This window comes from Arctopsyche grandis, chromosome 1, assembly GCF_051622035.1.
Source record: "Arctopsyche grandis isolate Sample6627 chromosome 1, ASM5162203v2, whole genome shotgun sequence".
In the NCBI taxonomy this organism is placed as follows: Eukaryota; Metazoa; Arthropoda; class Insecta; order Trichoptera; family Hydropsychidae; genus Arctopsyche; species Arctopsyche grandis.
Window position 1 is genome coordinate 30,422,692 of NC_135355.1, and position 18,624 is coordinate 30,441,315.

The 18,624-nt window shown below is 36.5% G+C and overlaps 3 protein-coding genes across 9 annotated transcripts in view; 2 read left to right on the forward strand and 1 right to left on the reverse strand.

Annotated features, from left to right (window-relative positions):
* Nucleotides 1–18,187, forward strand: part of LOC143910319 (tRNA N(3)-cytidine methyltransferase METTL6) — a 67,796-nt gene extending 49,609 nt beyond the window's left edge. Inside the window, exons 2-11 of one of the 5 annotated variants that reach the window (XM_077428772.1) lie at nucleotides 11,884–11,965; nucleotides 12,063–12,984; nucleotides 13,073–13,230; nucleotides 15,239–15,319; nucleotides 15,661–15,710; nucleotides 16,024–16,072; nucleotides 16,289–16,337; nucleotides 16,554–16,607; nucleotides 16,786–16,872; nucleotides 17,090–18,187. In XM_077428772.1, coding sequence (XP_077284898.1) covers nucleotides 12,278–12,984; nucleotides 13,073–13,230; nucleotides 15,239–15,243 — 870 coding nt within the window. In that variant the 5' untranslated portion in view covers nucleotides 11,884–11,965; nucleotides 12,063–12,277 and the 3' untranslated portion in view covers nucleotides 15,244–15,319; nucleotides 15,661–15,710; nucleotides 16,024–16,072; ... (2 more) ...; nucleotides 16,786–16,872; nucleotides 17,090–18,187. Of the gene's footprint in view, nucleotides 1–11,785; nucleotides 11,973–12,062; nucleotides 12,985–13,072; nucleotides 13,231–15,238; nucleotides 15,320–15,660; nucleotides 15,711–16,023; nucleotides 16,073–16,288; nucleotides 16,338–16,553; nucleotides 16,608–16,785; nucleotides 16,873–17,089 lie in introns of those variants that run through there. The other 4 variants (XM_077428750.1, XM_077428758.1, XM_077428765.1 and 1 more) reach the window with 4 other exon arrangements.
* LOC143910370 (uncharacterized) lies at nucleotides 1,271–4,202 on the forward strand. 2 transcript variants are annotated; one of them, XM_077428816.1, is made up of 7 exons: nucleotides 1,271–1,338; nucleotides 1,571–1,742; nucleotides 1,814–2,039; nucleotides 2,509–2,639; nucleotides 3,300–3,458; nucleotides 3,535–3,690; nucleotides 3,868–4,202. In XM_077428816.1, exons 2-6 carry the CDS (start codon nucleotides 1,682–1,684, stop codon nucleotides 3,681–3,683), a joined length of 726 nt encoding a protein of 241 aa, XP_077284942.1. In that variant the 5' UTR covers nucleotides 1,271–1,338; nucleotides 1,571–1,681; the 3' UTR covers nucleotides 3,684–3,690; nucleotides 3,868–4,202. The 2 variants fall into 2 exon arrangements, with proteins under 2 accessions (XP_077284942.1, XP_077284933.1); XM_077428807.1 differs by lacking the exon at nucleotides 1,271–1,338 and having other exon boundaries at nucleotides 1,600–1,742; nucleotides 3,535–3,712.
* Nucleotides 6,452–8,680, reverse strand: LOC143910176 (pre-mRNA-splicing factor 38B-like). Of its 2 annotated transcripts, none has more exons than XM_077428544.1 (7): nucleotides 8,449–8,680; nucleotides 8,037–8,159; nucleotides 7,806–7,930; nucleotides 7,555–7,690; nucleotides 7,240–7,453; nucleotides 7,058–7,162; nucleotides 6,452–6,977 (listed from the first exon to the last, which is right to left on the reverse strand). In XM_077428544.1, the coding sequence occupies exons 1-7, from the start codon at nucleotides 8,651–8,653 to the stop codon at nucleotides 6,746–6,748; spliced, it is 1,140 nt and encodes a 379-aa protein (XP_077284670.1). In that variant the 5' UTR covers nucleotides 8,654–8,680; the 3' UTR covers nucleotides 6,452–6,745. The 2 variants fall into 2 exon arrangements, with proteins under 2 accessions (XP_077284670.1, XP_077284679.1); XM_077428553.1 differs by having other exon boundaries at nucleotides 6,461–6,977; nucleotides 7,082–7,162.
* Nucleotides 18,188–18,624: the final 437 nt, after the last annotated feature.

The window sequence follows — 18,624 nt, forward strand, 5'->3', positions numbered from 1 at the left end:
ACGAATTGATGATTCTGAGCAGTGTTTGGAGCTGTTCAATTGTAATAAACCCGAATTTTTGCGTCGATATGTGACAATGGATGAAACATGGCTCCATCATTTCACACCGGAGTCCAATCGACAGTCAGCCGAGTGGACTGCACGTGATAAAGTGATTCCAAAGCGTGGAAAGACGCAAAAGTCGGCTGGCAAGGTTATGGCATCAGTATTTTGGGATGCGCATGGTATAATATTCATCGACTATCTTAAAAAGGGAAAAACCATAAACAGCGACTATTACGTAGCGTTATTGGAGCGTTTGAAAGACAAAATCGCGGAAAAACGGCCCCATTTGAAGATGAAGAAAGTGCTGTTTCATCAAGACAATGCACCGTGTCACAAATCAATGAAAACGATGGCAAAATTGCATGAATTGGGCTTCGAATTGCTTCTGCATCCACCGTATTCTCCAGATCTGGCCCCCAGCGACTTTTTCCTGTTCTCAGATGCTCGCTGGACAGAAATATTGCGCCGATGAAGAGGTAATCGCCGAAACTGAAGCCTATTTTGAGGCTAAAGACAAATCGTACTATAAAAATGGTATCGAAAAATTGTATGACCGCTATAATCGTTGTATCGCCCTCGAAGGCAACTATATTGAATAATAAAATCAAATTCTAACAAAAAAAAGATTTTTTCTATGCTAGCCTACGAACTTTTCAGCCCAACTGTTACATTAGGATTTATTTGGAATTCTGCATCTTTTTCTCTGATTACATTGCCAAAATTAATTGCATCATCATTGGTGAGTTTAATTGCTTTATTTTGATGTCTTTTAATCATTTTCAATTTCAGTCGAAATTTAGCAACAAGTAAGTTATGGTCCGATCCGCAATCTGCACATGGATATGGATATGGATATGTAGGATAATAATATACTAAACAACTTGAATAGTGCCGTTCAAATCTAGAGGGGGGCGGCTGTCCACCCCAGCCACCCCCAAATGACGCCCCTGTTTGCACTTCTAACCCAAGCAAAGATTTTTTTATTGGAATATAGCTATAAAACCATTTTTTATTTTAACTACTTCGAAACCTTGGTGTTTATTTAATAAAATAAATTCTAGTATTTGTTTGATTATTGAATTTTTTTTAAATTTATGAATCCAGCAGATGCATAAATGAAATATTTGTTAGCAAACATATTTCCGAGGTCTTATAATAATAATTATATTTGTTAGCAAACATATTTCCGAGGTCTTATAATAATAATTATATTTGCGATAAGAGTAACGTGGAATGTGACATGTGTGAACAGTTGTTCTTTGAATACTTATTAACAGTAACAAGTTACAAATGGTATAAATTTTACTTTTTTTAACATGTTAATGAAGCATATGTATGATCAGGATATTAGTGTTTGAATTTTGTAAAGATTTGATATTAAAATTTTAATTAGTTTATTTATATTCTTAATGGATGCAAAGTTTAATTTTAGACATTTTCTATTAATGTCTTGATCTACGCTTGAAAAGACTAAGAATCACTGGATTACAATTGATTTTTTATAGAACAATAATTTTCAAAATAGATTTATTGTTTGCGCACCACAAAAAACTCAGCCTCGAATAAATAAATGCCCAAAAAGGTTGTCAGTTAATGTGTCATCGCTCGGAAGATCAGTACCAAACTTGCATTAAATATGCTATTCAAAATAAATACATTGTTTCTGGCAATAATATATCTAACTTCAATCTATGCAGGTATTTGTATTTATTCATCAATCTCCATCACAATTTTTTTAGATTTACTCCTTGATATTTTTGCTACATAGATTCATATTTTGAAAAGTGTCGATTCTCCGATGAAAAAATCAATGCGTGCTTGACTGATAATACTATGAAGATGTTGCCATCAGTATTAAATGGAATTCCAGAGCTAAAACTTGAGATGTTCAAATCTTTTGCGATTGGCGACGTCACTTTGAGACAGAGTTCGACATTGATCGATTTAAAAAATGCTAGTTATGAAATGGTTACAACAAGAATCAACAGCGTAAAGTGACGTATAACATATTAATCATCTATATATAGTTCGGTTCGGTGATTACTAGTCAAATGTGAACCAATCACAGGACAAACGGTCGCTCTAGATCGCTCACACGTGATCACCCGTCACACTAAAACTGGTCACACCCTAAAACTGGTCACACCCTAAAACTGGTCACACCCTAAAATCGGTCAATCAGTTTTCTCGTGACCGATTTTAGGGTGTGACCAGTTTTAGTGTGACGGGTGATCACGTGTGACCGATTTAGAGCGACCGGTTGTCCTGTGACTGGTTCATATATGACTAGTAGTCCGTTTACCATATAGTTCACGATATATATATATATATAAAAAAATGCACATCACATGATTATGTTTTTATTCATTTATTTTATAACATAACACGTATCCATACTTCATAGTATTTATTTTTATTCAATATAATAAGATAAAAATTACCTAATTTACTACCTTATTTCAGACTGGACCCCACTAAAAACATATTAACTTTGAACCTAACTCAAACGGGTGACATAATATTTCAAATTAGCTTTGCCGGTGAATTAGTCATCACTCCACTTGTAACCAAAACCGTATCGATTATAACCAGTGGTATGTCTGCATACATTATATGGTAATTGGATTATTAGTCACAAAAGAAAATGTTTGCCATGAAAATCGCGAATACGGAATATTTGGCACTTGAGTTCTCGTTAGTATGATGGACTTTTCGGCTGCCAGATTTGCCGTTATAGAGATTTTAGCGGTCTCCCTCACGGGCCCGAAAGTGAAACGCCCGAAAACGCAAATATCGGAAGGCAAAGATCGAAAATCGAAAGATCTTAAGTCGAAAGATCAAAAAAAAAAGGGTGCATGGTAAACGGTACATACTCACTTAATTTGCGCGAGCAGGATACAAGAGGAACAGGCTTTTCCTCCCGTATTCGCACGCGCACATTAAACTAGGCTGTATGACAAAAAGAGAGATAATTTCACCGCATGCCACTCATAAATATTATATATACATAGTACCGTTTACCATGCACCCTTTTTTTTTGATCTTCCGACTTAAGATCTTTCGATTTTCGATCTTTGCCTTCCGATATTTGCGTTTTCGGGCGTTTCACTTTCGGGCCCGTGAGGAAGACCCAGATTTTAGTGACTTTTGGGCGAGCGCTTTGTGACCAATAATCACCGAACCACATTACATTACATGTACATACACATACATATTACATTATCGAATGGTTGCAATTTCTATACATGTTTTAGTTACTACGTTCGTATACAAGATAAACTACGTAGTAGTGAAAGGTGACGACAACGAAGATCATTGGAAGATATCACAGCACAAAGTCACTTTATACGTAGAAAATCTGCAGTACACGTATAAAAACGTACCAAGAAACGAGGAAGTATACCGCAACACATGTAAGCGATGCTTAAAATACAAAAAATAAATATAAAATGTATCATTTTATTTTAATCATTACTTTTATCTTTTCAGTCGAAACTGTTAAAATTTACTTGGGCCAAAATTGGAAGTCTTACGTGAACAATTTCTCTCCTGTAATGATTCGCATCACTGATAAAATTGTGGCACACATTGATAAAATATTTCATGCCATTCCAATTAAAGATATGTTTCTCCCATAAATTAACGGTTCGGTGATTACTAGTCAAATGTGAACCGGTCACAGGACAACCGGTCGCTCTATATCGGTCACACGGGATTCCCCGTCACACTAAAACTGGTCACACCCGAAAAAACTGGTCATACCCAAAAATTAAAAATTGATCGAAGCTTTGGGAGTGGCCAGTTTTTTCGTGACCGATATAGAGCGACCGGTTGCCCTGTGACTGGTTCACATATGACTAGTAGTCCGTTTACCAAATTAACATATTACGATTCAATGTCATCCAACTTTGCCATTTATTTTTAATATGTATATACCGTTTAAACATGGCTAATAGTAAACATTCATTTATTTTTTTATTAAAATCGAAGAACAGAACAGCCGATCAGAAACCATACATAAGTCTTTTTTATTTAATGATTTTGTAAGCTTAAATTAAAAAAAAAAAAACATTGTAATATGTACTATGAAATACTATTAGGAATGCTTCACTCGTACAAATAAATTGTGAGCTGCAATAATGTGGATTTCTAATATGAACAAAAAACTGTTTTATTTTTGCTCGCTTGACATCCATATTTCGTAATTGACAGCTGCTTTTAAAATGTGTAATTTACTTGTTAGTTTAGTTGGGCGCCCCCATATATCTTGTCTGCATGCTGTTATCATCGGTTATTGAAATATTACATTGACACTGAACAAAGATAACAGCATTATTTATTATGCAATTTCAAAATAATGGAAATATTCCAAATATACAATCATAATAAAGAAATTACTTTTCATAAATAATTTTAGTATATATGTTACAGTTGAAGTGTATATTCCAGTTATAATATGTGTTGACTAGTTGAAATATATTCCATCTAATCTGGTACCAACTACCATTATAGTTGTGTATGGGTTAAAAACTGCAAAGAACGGTAAAACCCCAGGGGAAGATAATATTCCCATTGACTTACTAAAATGTGGCGGCCCCCCCCTAACTAATATCTTAGCTAGGCTTTTCAGCAAATGCATCCAGAACCAAGCTATACCAGAAGGATGGAATAACGCAACTATCATTTTAATACACAAAAAAGGCGACAAAAGTGATATCAAGAACTACCGACCCATTAGTTTACTTTCAGCGGTCTACAAGCTCTTCACGAAGGTTATTACAGAAAGACTGAAGAATATCCTCGACGACAACCAACCTATAGAGCAGGCAGGGTTTAGGGCAAATTTCAGCACAATGGACCACCTCCAAGTAGTTGGCGAACTAATCGAGCGCGCCAACGAATATCAACGGCCATTGTGCCTAGGTTTCGTCGATTATGAGAAAGCCTTCGATACAGTTAGCCATAATGCAGTACTTAACGCCCTACAAACACAGGGAGTGCCGGAACCCTATGTGGGACTGTTAGCTGCAATATATAAGAATGCCACAGCTTCGGTTAATTTTTTTTCATGTACAGATAGATTTAGCATAGGAAAAGGAGTAAGACAAGGAGATACAATCTCGCCCAAGTTATTTAATGCGGTGCTTGAGGGAGTTTTCAGGAACTTGGATTGGGACACAGCCGGAGTAAGTATCAATGGTCGCTTCTTGAGTCACCTTCGGTTCGCAGACGATATAGTTTTAGTAGCTCGTGATTCAGCTGACCTACTTATCAGACTAACACAGCTGGACAAGGAAAGTAGAAAAGTAGGATTAAAAATTAACGTAGATAAGACTAAACTAATATTCAATAGTTATTGCATGCCTGATAGCAGCCCCTTAGATGATAAAGCAGTAGAAGTAGTAAATAATTATTTATATTTAGGTCAAATAATTGACATGTCTGGTAGTAAAGATGAAGAGATAAAGAGACGTATGAAATTAGGATGGAGTGCATTTGGACGCATGAATGCTGTTTTTAAATAAAAAATGCCACTCTGCCTGAAGAAAAGGATCTTTGATCAATGCGTTTTGCCAGTGATGACGTATGGATGTGAAACTTGGACACTGAACGCCAAGATGCTAAATAAAATCCAATGCACTCAAAGAAGTATGGAACGCTGTATGCTTGGCATAACGAGGAAAGACAGAAAGCGGAACACGTGGGGTGAGAAGTATGACAAGGGTAGTGGACATAGTGGATAGAGTGGAGATTAAAATGGCAATGGGCGGGTCACGTAGCTAGGAGGATGGACAAAAGAAGTGCTTGAATGGTACCCGAGAGAAGGCAAAAGAGTAAAAGGAAGACCGCAAGGAAGATGGGTGAACGAAATTAGGAAAATGTGCGGAATGAGATGGATGAGTGTTGCGCAAAATAGTGGAATAGTGGAAGCGTGTTGGAGAGGCCTTCATCCAGCAGTGGATGGCGAATAATGATGATGATTTACCCATGTAAGTTGATTTATATGGCAAATTACAATACAACTGGTCAAAATATATTACAACTGAAAATACACCTCAACTATAAGTGTGTAGATACCAGGTCAGATGGGGAGATTAGGTTGAGAGAACGTCACTCGACTAGTAAATTGAGTTGGAGTCACAACTTGTCTTGGAACACATTCTCAGAGTGAACGTAATACGATACTCACTACCAGAACTCGTAATATCTAGCAAATATTAACGCATTATTGAATTCTAAAGCACTCTTAGAAACATTAAACTGTCAAAACTCGACTGATATTACAACTGGCACACATTGTTGAAAGTGTATTTGTGCTTATCTTACTACTCGAATTGTTTTCGAATATGACTAACATACATATGTGTGCAAATATCGCTTCATCAGAAGCAAAATCAAAACAACAAACGTAATAAAAAAAATTTATTTGTGATATACAGCAACATGTTGTATTTGATTTACAAAAAAAATTATCATTCATCTAAATTTGCAATCACAATAAATTTACACAAATCATCAAATTAAAAGATTGCTCATTGTTTTACAAACAGTCAAATAACCATCATTATTATTATCGTCGTTAACATTATTTTCTGTACACAAACAGCAATATTGACACAACTTGCCTGTCATACATAGACGTGTCAATATGTCTGTCCCTGTGCAATTACTTTACTATGTTACGTGTGTATTTAATTAACTATCTGTATCTTTTGTCGCGTGGGGACCGATCTCTGTTTTTATATCGATCCCTTTCTCTGTCATGGTCTCTATTTCTATCACGTTCTCGATCTCTGTCTCTATCTGTTCTACTCCGATCCCTGTCTCTTTCTCTGTCGAAGCGTTCCCTGTCTCTATCGGTACGAGAACTTCTGTCTGAGCGACTGTCTCTATCTCTATCTGCCCTCCTTTCGTTTCTCTCTCTTGGGTATCTGAAAAGTATAAAAATAAACTTTGTGTCGAAGGATTCATTCCACAACTAAAATAATCAAATATATAAATGAATCCCTACGTTTTTGTTGTATCCGCAACATACTTGTCAGGGGGTGGTTGTACAGAATTTTGATCATTTTTCCAATTAGTTTTACTTGAATTTTGTCTATCATATTCTGCTAATCTGCAAAACAATCAGATAAATAAATAGCGACGTTTAAAAAACACTTGAATTTTAAATAAATGCCAACTGCGAAATACTTCATTTCAATTTGTTTTTGTATGGGTACTGGAATGCGAGGAAATAGTGTTGAGAACCAATCTAGCTTTGTGAGCATGTGACGTGCCATGTTTCCAATGGTCGTTGGCTGTCCACCACCAGCGCGAGGATCGACAGCTTCCTCATCACCGAGATACTCACGGTACCAATCAAATAAATCATTTGGTGGCTGCGTATACCTAACATACATAAAACCTAAAAACAAACAAATCAATGTTGAAAACAATCAGGAAACTGATAATCTACAAGGAAAATACAAAAAAACATAAAAAAAGAATTTCCAGTTCCATACCTACCCAGCGATCTGATGAAAGGGGAATCGGTGTGAGTCAAGAGTCCATTTAATTGTTTACGAGTGAGCCGTAATGTATACAATTTATATAATAGGCAATAAGCTGTCGAGACTATTCCTCCGGCGCCAACTCCTCTAACCTAAAACGTTAAAATTAGAACATCTTATTCAATATATTCAAACGATTCGGGCCAGATACAATACGACGATTTTGGCTCATTCGATGGATAATATAGGAGACGAAGACATACTCACGCCGCCACACATTCCAGTTTGACCGGCCGTTTTCCTAGAACCCCGTTCCCAAGGTTCCAAGTGTTTCACTTGAAAGTAAATCTCGTCGACAACTTCATGGTAAGTCTTTAATTTGAACAGATGCACTGAAACATTGTACGAGCGTGAAAATACGGCAACAGTCAAACGTAATAAAGTCTTGTATTCTATAATGATGCAAAAGTTTTTAGCGATGATACATTTCTTACCTACCTTTGAAGTAACTAGACCCTTGAATGTTTGCCAATATCAAAGGGTTCAAGTTCATAGTTTGTTCATTACCCCAAACGGGTAACACATTATGGAGCTTCCCCGATTTTGTCGGTTTATTATATTCTGAAAGATAAAAGTAATATATTTTCAATGCACCATACGGCTAAGCCTGGCTTGAGGTCCACAGATTTACCCAAGCTACGCTTAATTTCTACATAAGACATGATTGCAAATAATGTGGATTCTGATTCGTTAGAACACGGTATTCATTTGTAGTTCAATAAACAGATTATTTTGTTTGAATGAGGTTAAAGTAAACGGTTATGGTTGTAAAAAAGATGTTTGTTGGGATCAAATGGACGTGGGTGAAATTTAGTTCGTCGGGATCGGATGGAGGAGCGCTTTTGTTAACCTTCGGAGTCGTCGGCCATGACGGGGGCAGAGTCGCCGTCGGTGGGGCTCCGGGCCGAAAGGGGCGAAAGGGGCGAAAGGGGCGACAGGGGCGAAAGGCGACGGCCGGGAGCAGGACGCCGAGAGACGCGCGCCCACACCACTGCCAACCGCACCGCACCGCACCACACCGCACCGCTCTCGACTCGCCCCCAAACATTCAACATTACGGCCACTTGCCAGTTGCCACTACATTTCTTTTTCAAACCATCATATTTAATTAGCTTTTGTAGACCGTGGAGTGTGGCCTTCATCTACCTCATAACAATTTTAACAGAAATGTATGACGCATTTACTCGACTGATAGAATTAGGTATCTGTTTCAAATCGCAATCACCGTAGCGTAGATAATAGTAGCAGCTCGTGAGAATTCATAGTGGGGTGCTGCAGAGATTGATCAGGCTGTAGTAGCTCGTTGACCATACCGGTGATCAAAAGAAAACAAAAATAGCATGCATATGTACTATACTAGAAGGCTGCAGCCCATGCCGACGACAAAAATAGCATGAATTTGTACTGTACAGGAAGGTCTGCAGCCCCGCAGCCCATATGGACGAGCCGCCACAGGTTCACTCACTCATTCGACTAAATATTAGGTTATAGTTTGGTAGAAAAGTGTCTACTCTTTGGTACGTGGGACAGATGTGTTGACCGTGTCCCGGTCTAAGAAAACACCGTTTGTGTTTGTAAGAGGATCGTTTATTATTGTTCAATTGTTACAGTGGTTATTGTATGTACGAAGAGGTTGAGCTTCGGAGAAATGAGCTGGTTGAACTTTAGAGGTTCACTCTGGTGTTGGGAGCTGGTGCGTCGCTTTATATACGTTCTGGCTTGAAGCGAGCCGTGTGCAGATGCTTTGTCTTCGTTTCCAGGAGACGTGTTGACCTGTTTTCGAGGCACGTGCAGTGGCGTAGCGTGAATTCCAGGCGCCCCCCCGCAAAATATTTTAAGGCGCCCTCCCCCCCCCATATATTCATATTATTTCCTTACAGCAAAATAACTTTCTAAATTAATAATTCATACCTTTTTTACGTAGAAAAACTTTTTTCTGGACTCATTGGCAAACACAACTATTTTGTTAAAATTTAATACTAATCATTGCTAATACTTTAAGACGATGTTGTGACATAGTTGACCTTAAGTAATTTTTAATAAGTTTCAACTTGTGAACGAGCGCTCCGTAGTGGCTACAGTTACCGGAAGCGTGAGGAACAAGATGATTTAAATGACGAATTTAAATTATAAAAATTACAAATGAAGAGCTTTGCCAAATTATGAACACGTTGATCTTCTTTATTTTTACAAGGTTTATTTTCTTTTAAACACGAACGGAAATCAAGTATCTGATCAGGCAATGATTTGTCAAAATCATTTACATATTAGTTGGTTAGAGACATAGCTTCATGATATACATATGTACATATATGTAAATCGTCATCTAATAATTGTTTTGCAGGAAAGCGAACTTTGAAACAATGTTTAAATAACGTGATACAAACCTTCATTTGCACTTAGGTTACGTTTAGTGCCGCATTAAAAATTGATCAAAATTTCTTTTAATAGATCCTGGAATCGTATATCATGACTAAGTTCATCGAAATGCTTTTAGATTCAATTTTGGCTTCAACCCTAATATTGTTGAAATTGTTACGAATCCTTCAAATTTATTTCCAAAATTACTGATCTCGCAATATGCATCAGTGCTCAGTCTAATCATAGACTGAGCACTGATATCATCAGCGTTTTTTGATTGAAGGAACTTTGAAACAAAGTTGAGAAACCGAAGAATTTTTCAAGAAGCACGAGTAGGAGAATAAATTCGAAACTTTCCATTTTCTTTTTTAGTCACTTTTCTTTTGATTGTTCATCATTTCTTTTACTTTTTAAAATTATTTCTGTAAGAAATTTTAAAACATCTGTACATATATTTACCTACATATATATCGAAGTGCATTAATAAAGTCTAATCTGGACGACCAACAAGCAGTGCATAATCTGTTTAAAGTAACTGATGATGAATTTTCCTTAAAAACTTCCCACCTGTTAATATTGACAGCTAAAAATTTATAAATTTATAAATTTTTACGTTTTTACGCCTCATATAATTTTATTTTATTGTTTTAACAAAAATATATACAAGAATAAGAGAGAATTGTCAGCTATATGTAAATACAATAAAACGAGATGCAAAAAGGTTAAAAAATAACAGAGGTTTTTAAAAAAATTATTGCAAAGAAATTACAGAACAAATTAAAAAATCTGCAAAAAAGGCACTCCGCTTTGCGGCGCCCCCCCCCCCCCGCATTGCGGGGTCTGCGGGCGCGGTAGTTACGTCACTGGGCACGTGTGTTCGGTACACGTGTGGTTTATAGCTATAGGGTCAGCGCCAGGACGTCGTTCGTTTGAGAATGGGGTCGTGTGCCACGCGTAAACGAATTTTTAGGACATGTGTTACAGTTTTCTGATGACATCACTGTTGGGTTTCGTTCGTTTTACGATCGAGCGATGAACTCTTTCTTCTGGAATGGTCGAAGGGGACGTTGCATAGTAAAATAATGAATTCATTTTTGTCACGATTGTTCATTTCGTTTCGAATAGAAATTTAATGAATTTAAGTGACCGACTTTGCCGATGTGGCGGCTTGCTATATGAAATGGTCGAGTTCGGTCACCTTCCTGCGAGTTGGCACCAACTCGGCCGCGTTCAGAGTTGTTATTATCACTTCGTCTTCGGCCGTCATAATAAACCAATGTGCATTTAACAAGCCAGTCGTCTCATTCGTTCCATCCCCTATACCTTAAAACTATGCCTTAAGCTCGTCAAGAAAAAAATACTCGGATACCACCGGGAACACTCTTGTTATGTATAATACAATATCTACTTGCATGCAGCTTGGGAGTTCCTTTCTTATATTATTTTGAAGATCGGGAATTTTCATAGTAAACGGTTTACATGGTTACATGGTCACATTTGGGATGTAACTTACATCCCAAATGTGAATCGCTATCAGGATAACCGTCGCTACGAAAATCGCACGCGCGGTCTCCCGTCGCACGAAAATTTGTCGCACAGGAAAATTGCCGTACAGAAAACTATCCAAATATTTCTTAGCATATGCTTTTTTTTACAAGGTTTTTATTTTTTGATGTAGCGTACTTGTATGTCCATATCAACATGCAAAGTTCATATGTCTAGTCGATAATAATAAAAATTTCGTAATAAAAATCACTTGCTGGGCAAATATTTAGATAGTTTTCTGTACGGAAATTTCTCTGTGCGACGAATTTTCATGTGACTAGAGATACGCGCGCGCGATTTTCGTAGCGGCGGTTATTCTGGTAGCGATACACATTTGGGATGTAATCACCGAACCAATTTTCATACGTATGTATAATAGTCGTATACATATGGACTACTTCGTACGGAAACATACCCAATGTGCGCTTTGGAGAAACAATTGCAAACATGTGACTAATAAGGTACATAGTTTTATTTTTTTTACTTTGAATGATCATAAATTAGAATTTATCATAAGCATTTTTTTTTAAAACAGTGTTTCCTCTGATATAATTCTAGAAAATTCGACTATATAATTAAGCATTCTGGCAACTCTGCATTTAGCCGTAGCAGTTAGGTTTGGGTTATCAGAAAGTGCGGGCGATAGGACGCAGAGTGCATTGTTCACGAGCGGCTTCAACGTGGCACGTGGCACTTGGCACTTGGACTGGAATCTGTGGAAAGGTTCTGGTATCAAGGTTCCACTTTCAGCTAGAGTGTAGCTGAAAGTGAGGATGAAGATGAAGATGGAGAGTGAAGTGGAGGAGAGCGAGCACGTGTGCGGACCACTCGGCCGTTTGAGGTTGGGTGGGACGCGGCCATCGTTGTCTCGTTCCGACTTGAACCAGCTTCAGCTCCAGCGCCAGAGGCCTGTCCCCGAAAACCGCGCCGCCAAATTAGAAGTGGAGACCCTTCGCCACTGGGATATATTCTACAAACGCAATCAGACCAACTTCTTCAAAGACCGCAATTGGACGGTGAGAGAATTCCACGAACTGCTCCCGACCGAGCGTTCAGAACCGAAAAAGGTATTGCTAGAAGCCGGCTGCGGTGTCGGTAATCTGATATTCCCTCTCATCAAAGACGGCTACAACCAATACTTCTTCTATGCTTGCGATTTTTCGCCCCGGGCTGTGGACTTCGTCAAGGCCAATCCCTTGTACGATGAGGCTGCGATGAAAGCCTTTCAGGCTGATCTAACCACAGACGATGTCTTCGCTCACATTCAAGTCGGCACCGTCGATGTGGTCACTATGATCTTTGTGTTGTCCGCCATACACCCTGATAAGTTTTCAATCTGCTTGCGCAACCTTTACCGACTGCTAAAACCTGGTGGTTTGCTTCTATTCCGGGATTATGGCTTGTACGATATGGCGCAGTTGAGATTCAAGCCAGGACATCTCATTTCGGAGAACTTCTATGTCAGACAGGACGGAACTAGGTATTGTATAGCTTTGTGCTGGAACTAGTACACAAATACAACTTGTTCGATATTGCTTAAACAATGTCTTTCCTTTGATTTGTTGCAGGAGTTATTTCTTTGAAGTTGAAGAACTTTCAAAGCTATTCACAACGGTTGGCTTTCAAGTTGTTTGCAATGACTACGTGGAACGGCGAACGATCAATAAAAAAGAACAGATTGACGTGCCCCGCAACTTTGTTCAGGGAAAATTCAGGAAACCTTCGAGTAAGTCGATTCTATATCATATTGTAAATTTTATTCCAGAGTTATCTTATAGACACACATTTTTGTGAAGAAGCAGAACCCAACGAATGAATATCTAGTCTAATATATAACTATAAGTTTTGGGTCGTGACGTTATCGAAAAAGTATAATTTTCTTTGACGACGATAACAATATCGAATTTGATGCTGTTTTCGATTTAGATTCCGGTTCTGGATTCCTTTTTCAGTTCCGGATACAGATTCCAGTTCCTGGTCCCGATTCCTGTTAAATTCTAGATCCCGATTCCGTTTTCAGTACCGGATCTGGATTCCTGTTTCAGTTCCAGTTCCGTATTTTTTTTTCAGTGCAGGTCTATTCCTGTTTCAGTTCTGGATTCTAATTCCTTTTCATTTCCGGATTCTGATTCCTTTTCATTTCTGGATCCCGATGCCTTTTTCATTTCCAGGTCTGGATTCCTCCTCTCAGTTCCAGATCCAGATACCTAATTCAGTTTCTGATCCCAATTTATTTTTGCGTAATGAACCTAATCTTTACGAATAATCATTTTCTTTAATAACACTTGGTAACAAAAAGGATGACCAGACTGGAACCTAATCTATCGTTAGTAAGTTTGACCCACTGAATTCAAATATGACAATAATTTTTCTTAGCTTACTTTCATTTAACCCTCCTTCACCGAAGTGGGGTATGCAAGTGCCCCCATTTTTACGTTTTTTGTAATAACCATGTGTTAATTATATTCCTATATTTCTTGTATTCCTAGAATGAAGTACAAGAAATTTATTTTAATAGATTTTGTATTATTTACATATATAAGAGGTACATCGTAAAAAAATACATTTATACGTTGCAAAGTATGATTTAAAGGCAGTAGCAATAAGTCATGTTTTTGACTGTTCGCTTGCATATTCTTGTTGATCAATGAATCAATACGAGGAAAGAGAAAGCTATTGTTTTCGTCGCTTTCGTCGAGAAAACAAATACATATATTTTTCTTCTTTCAGGTTGATGCGTCGTTGCCAATATGTATCTTTATTGTGTTAATTTTTAGTATTTCTAATGTGCTGTATGTTGTATTGTAATAAATTGCTAATATACATCAAATAAAAATATTATTAAAAAAAACTGCCACATTATCAAGTAACTCGCGTATAAAATTCATAAATTTAATTAAAATGAACTGTTTTAATTACTTATTACTTGTTTTTCCTATTATGATTTTTATTGCTTTGAAATTCTTATAATTAATTATATAGCGAATTTTAAAGTCGAAAAATATACTTTTATATATTTTTGACTATTAAAATTCGCTAAATAATTAATAATACGTATTTTGAAGCAACAAAGAATTACAATCAACAGGAAAAATATTTGACTATTGATTGCAATACTCGCTTTTGGCTCAGCAACAAATATTACATAGATTTTGACAGCAAAAGCCAAAAATCTGTAAAAATTGCACATTTTTTAAATGCTCATATCTTTTAAATTAAGTGTAAGCCAACAATAATTATTTTCATATTCGAATTCAGTGGGTCAAACTTAGTAAAGATAGATTATTCTTCTTTACTTTGCTCGGTGTGCACTCGACTTTTAAATAACAGCCCATATCAAAAGCTGGGTGTTTTTCTTCATTTAATTTTTTTTTTATTAAGAAACTAATGCATAGTGCGAACAGCTGAGGGTCACAGGTTCGATCCCCACGACCTAGTGTTGTTGCTAGCCAGACCTTGGATATAGGTGACTCCAGGTCTATCCTATCAGAGATTGCCAATTTATCTGATTTCATTGTTGAAATGGTTCTTTACTAAACTATATTGGTCACCTCTATAGTACATATGTACAACTTTGGCCATCGGTGTCGCCTTAGGGAAACCTGTAATGACGACATGGCAAATAAAATAAAAATTACTTGAGGTTTTTCATTAAAATGCTAGTAGTTAACAAATTTGTCTATTGTAGCATATCTGTAAACATTATTATATGGATGGTTTTGTTAAATTTTTAGGTTGATGCTGCTGAAACATTTGAATTTTTTTCTCATCTGCTCGGATATACATACATACACTAGCTGTACTACGAATATCTGGTAATTTTTAATATTGCATTACTGTATTAGTAATATGTATTTCTTTTTTTACAGATTGTTCACTTGAAAGCGATTCATTTGGAAGTATATGTGTATCGTGTTTTCATTTATTTCTAAAATGGAGATAATGCAGATACTAAAATAGTATACACTTCAATGGATTTCTTTCGGGAACAATCCTTTTACATGATGAGTGCCTCTAGGCTCCCTCTACTGAGCGAACCCAATTTAAAATCGTGCTGTTAACACTGTTCTCAAATCTGATCATTCATATTCGTGTGTTGAAATATTTCTTATGTTTAAAGTTTATATTACAATATTGGAAATATGCTTGTTTTTAGATCTGTTGTGAAATGCAAATTGCTAAGGAATTTGGTGATGTGGATATCTGGTGAGCTATAGTTTTATATAAATATATACTTTTTTTTACATTACAATACCAGATAAGGTCATTGGAGATTCTTTACTATACTGTACACTTACGAATGAGGCTGTGGTTTAGGAATAAAAGAATCTTCACAGACTGTCTGATATGTACATACATATGATACATATGATGAGTGCCTTTAGGCTCCCTCTACTGAGCGAACCCAAAATAAAACTGCTGATAATACTTTGTTGTAAATTCTGATATTTAAAATACATATGACCATTCATTACTCAATTTTAGTATGTAAAAATAAAATTTTGTATGTTTGTTTTAGACGATTGTGCCACAGAACTATAGCAATGGAACACGCAATGGAAGATCTGGTTAGTTTAAATTCTTATAGTTTTTACTTTCCTATATATTTCTTGTTTATACATGCGTATACAATATGATGAGTGCCTTTAGGCTCCCTCTACTGAGCGAACCCAAAATAAAACTGCTGATAATACTTTGTTGTCAATTCTGATATTTAAAATACATATGACCATTCATTACTCAATTTTAGTATGTAAAAATAAAATTTTGTATGTTTGTTTTAGACGATTGTGCCACAGAACTATAGCAATGGAACACACAATGGAAGATCTGGTTAGTTTAAATTCTTATAGTTTTTACTTTCCTATATATTTCTTGTTTATACATGCGTATATAATATGATGAGTGCCTTTAGGCTCCCTCTACTGAGCGAACCCAAAATTAAACTGCTGATAATACTTTGTTATCAATTCTGATATTTAACATACATATGAGCATTCATTACTCATTTTTAGTATGTAAAAATAAAATTTTGTATGTTTGTTTTAGACGATTGTGCCACAGAACTATAGCAATGGAACACGCAATGTGAAGATCTGGTTAGTTTAAATTCTTATAGTTTTTACTTTCCTATATATTTCTTGTTTATACATGCGTATACAATATGATGAGTGCCTTTAGGCTCCCTCTACTGAGCGAACCCAAAATTAAACTGCTGATAATACTTTGTTATCAATTCTGATATTTAACATACATATGAGCATTCATTACTCATTTTTAGTATGTAAAAATAAAATTTTGTATGTTTGTTTTAGATGATTGTGCCACAGAACCATATTATCATTGGAACACGCAATACAAAGATCCGGTTAGTTAAAATTTTTATATGTTTTTACTTCCCTATATATTTCTTTTTCATGCGTATATAATATGATGAGTGCTTCTAGGCTCCCTCTACTGAGCGAACCCAAAATAAAATAATGCTGTTAACACTTTGTTCTCAAATCTGATACATTCAATATAATACGTTGCATAAATATTGTTTTTATGTTTACATTATTTGAAGATTGGTTTTCTTGTTGTAGATATTCCTGTGATGCTGAACTATGTATAATTACTGGATGTAATCTAACGGGATGAAGATAAACGAAGAACCCCTGTGTTCACTGTCATTTTTTTTTGTATTATTTCTGTCAAAAGTTCTTGATGTCGTTTGATAAATTGATATTATGATAACTTAGATAAAATTAGATGTTTGTGTAAGTGCACACCACATGTAAACATTTAATATCAGTTGTTTGGCTTGACTATTGAAAGCTTTGCCTGTTCCGACTTTGGATGGTCTCTCCATTTATCTAAAAAGTGTTTTTAAAAAAGGAGATATATTATACGATATACGGTCGAAGTATTGTTAATAACTCAACTTATTAAAATAACTAACATTTATTATATGGGGACTGACTGGTTGTGGAGGTGTTCTTCACCACCAGTCCGCCATGTATTATAGACAGGTTCATCTGTGTTTTAGTAGTTAATACTGCTATATGTATGGATAAAGTATTTATTTTGGTATAACAATGTATACCAGTGTATAATTATTAGTTTATATAAGTATGTTATTCAGATGGTCTCTGGATATGGCAGTGTGTTGCTGGTTCGGCATTCGGCGATGTTCAGAAGGTCTCTGGATATGGCAGTGTGTTGCTGGCTCGGCATTCGGCTATGTTCCAGAAGGTCTCTGGCTCGTTCTTTGGTTGATCCTCTAGGTCAGCGTAGTGTAGTAGTGGCTGGTCAGAAGCTGGAGGTCGACTGAAGTTGTTTGGTGTGGAAGTTTCTCGAATGTTTGGCGTCGTTCCACTCGATTTAGTTTAATGGGTGCAGGTGTTCTTCGACTTCGTGTCGTTCTGATTGATTTGTTGGGGTGGAAGTTTCTCGACTATGTGGCGTCGAGATGACGTCAATGGTTGAGCGTGAGAAATGTATTCTCCGTCGCACTAGATGTTTCGATTGCGGTGACGAGATTCCTACAATTATTTAAAATTTCGGGAACTTCGTAATCACAGGAAGGCCTTACAGGTAAACCCCAATGCGCCTTCCTGGCCAATTACAATGCAGCATTTTTTTTATATAAGTCACTGAATTACGAGACACTAAAAAACTCGCAAATCAATGAGACATCTATCAAATTGTACACAAACTTATTTATTGCACATTAATCAATCACAAATTATAGGTGACATATTGTATAGGAAGGATTTTAGCCAATTTTTTCCGGGAACCGTTTCAACAATGAAATCAGAGAAAATTGGCAAACTCTTATAGGAAACGATCAACCTGGAGTCACAAATCCAGGTCTGACCAAGAGCGTACTCTGAAAAATTAATTTTTCACTCGAGGCCCGGCCCTGGGATCGAACCCGGCGCCTCGACGCTAAGCAGAAGCTTAACGACCGAGCTATGCTGCTGGCTATATAATATTTATGTATGTGTGATAAATCATACCATAGGCACTTATATGCTAATTGAATATTGCTATTCTTTGGTGTTAATTATTTTCATTTTTAGTCATTCTAAAAGGTAACGCTATAATATAGAAGTCATTTGAACGGCGAATGATATTG

Coding starts and splice junctions, on each gene's coding strand:
- LOC143910176 (XM_077428544.1), bottom strand. CDS start 8,653: ATGTTGAATGTTTGGGGGCGAGTCGAGAGCGGTGCGGTGTGGTGCGGT. Junction 8,160..8,448: donor CATGGCCGACGACTCCGAAG/GTTAACAAAAGC, acceptor TTTATCTTTCAG/AATATAATAAACCGACAAAA. Junction 7,163..7,239: donor CAAAAACAAATTGAAATGAA/GTATTTCGCAGT, acceptor ATTGTTTTGCAG/ATTAGCAGAATATGATAGAC.
- LOC143910370 (XM_077428816.1), top strand. CDS start 1,682: ATGCTATTCAAAATAAATACATTGTTTCTGGCAATAATATATCTAACT. Junction 2,640..3,299: donor CGTATCGATTATAACCAGTG/GTATGTCTGCAT, acceptor TACATGTTTTAG/TTACTACGTTCGTATACAAG. Junction 3,459..3,534: donor GGAAGTATACCGCAACACAT/GTAAGCGATGCT, acceptor TTATCTTTTCAG/TCGAAACTGTTAAAATTTAC.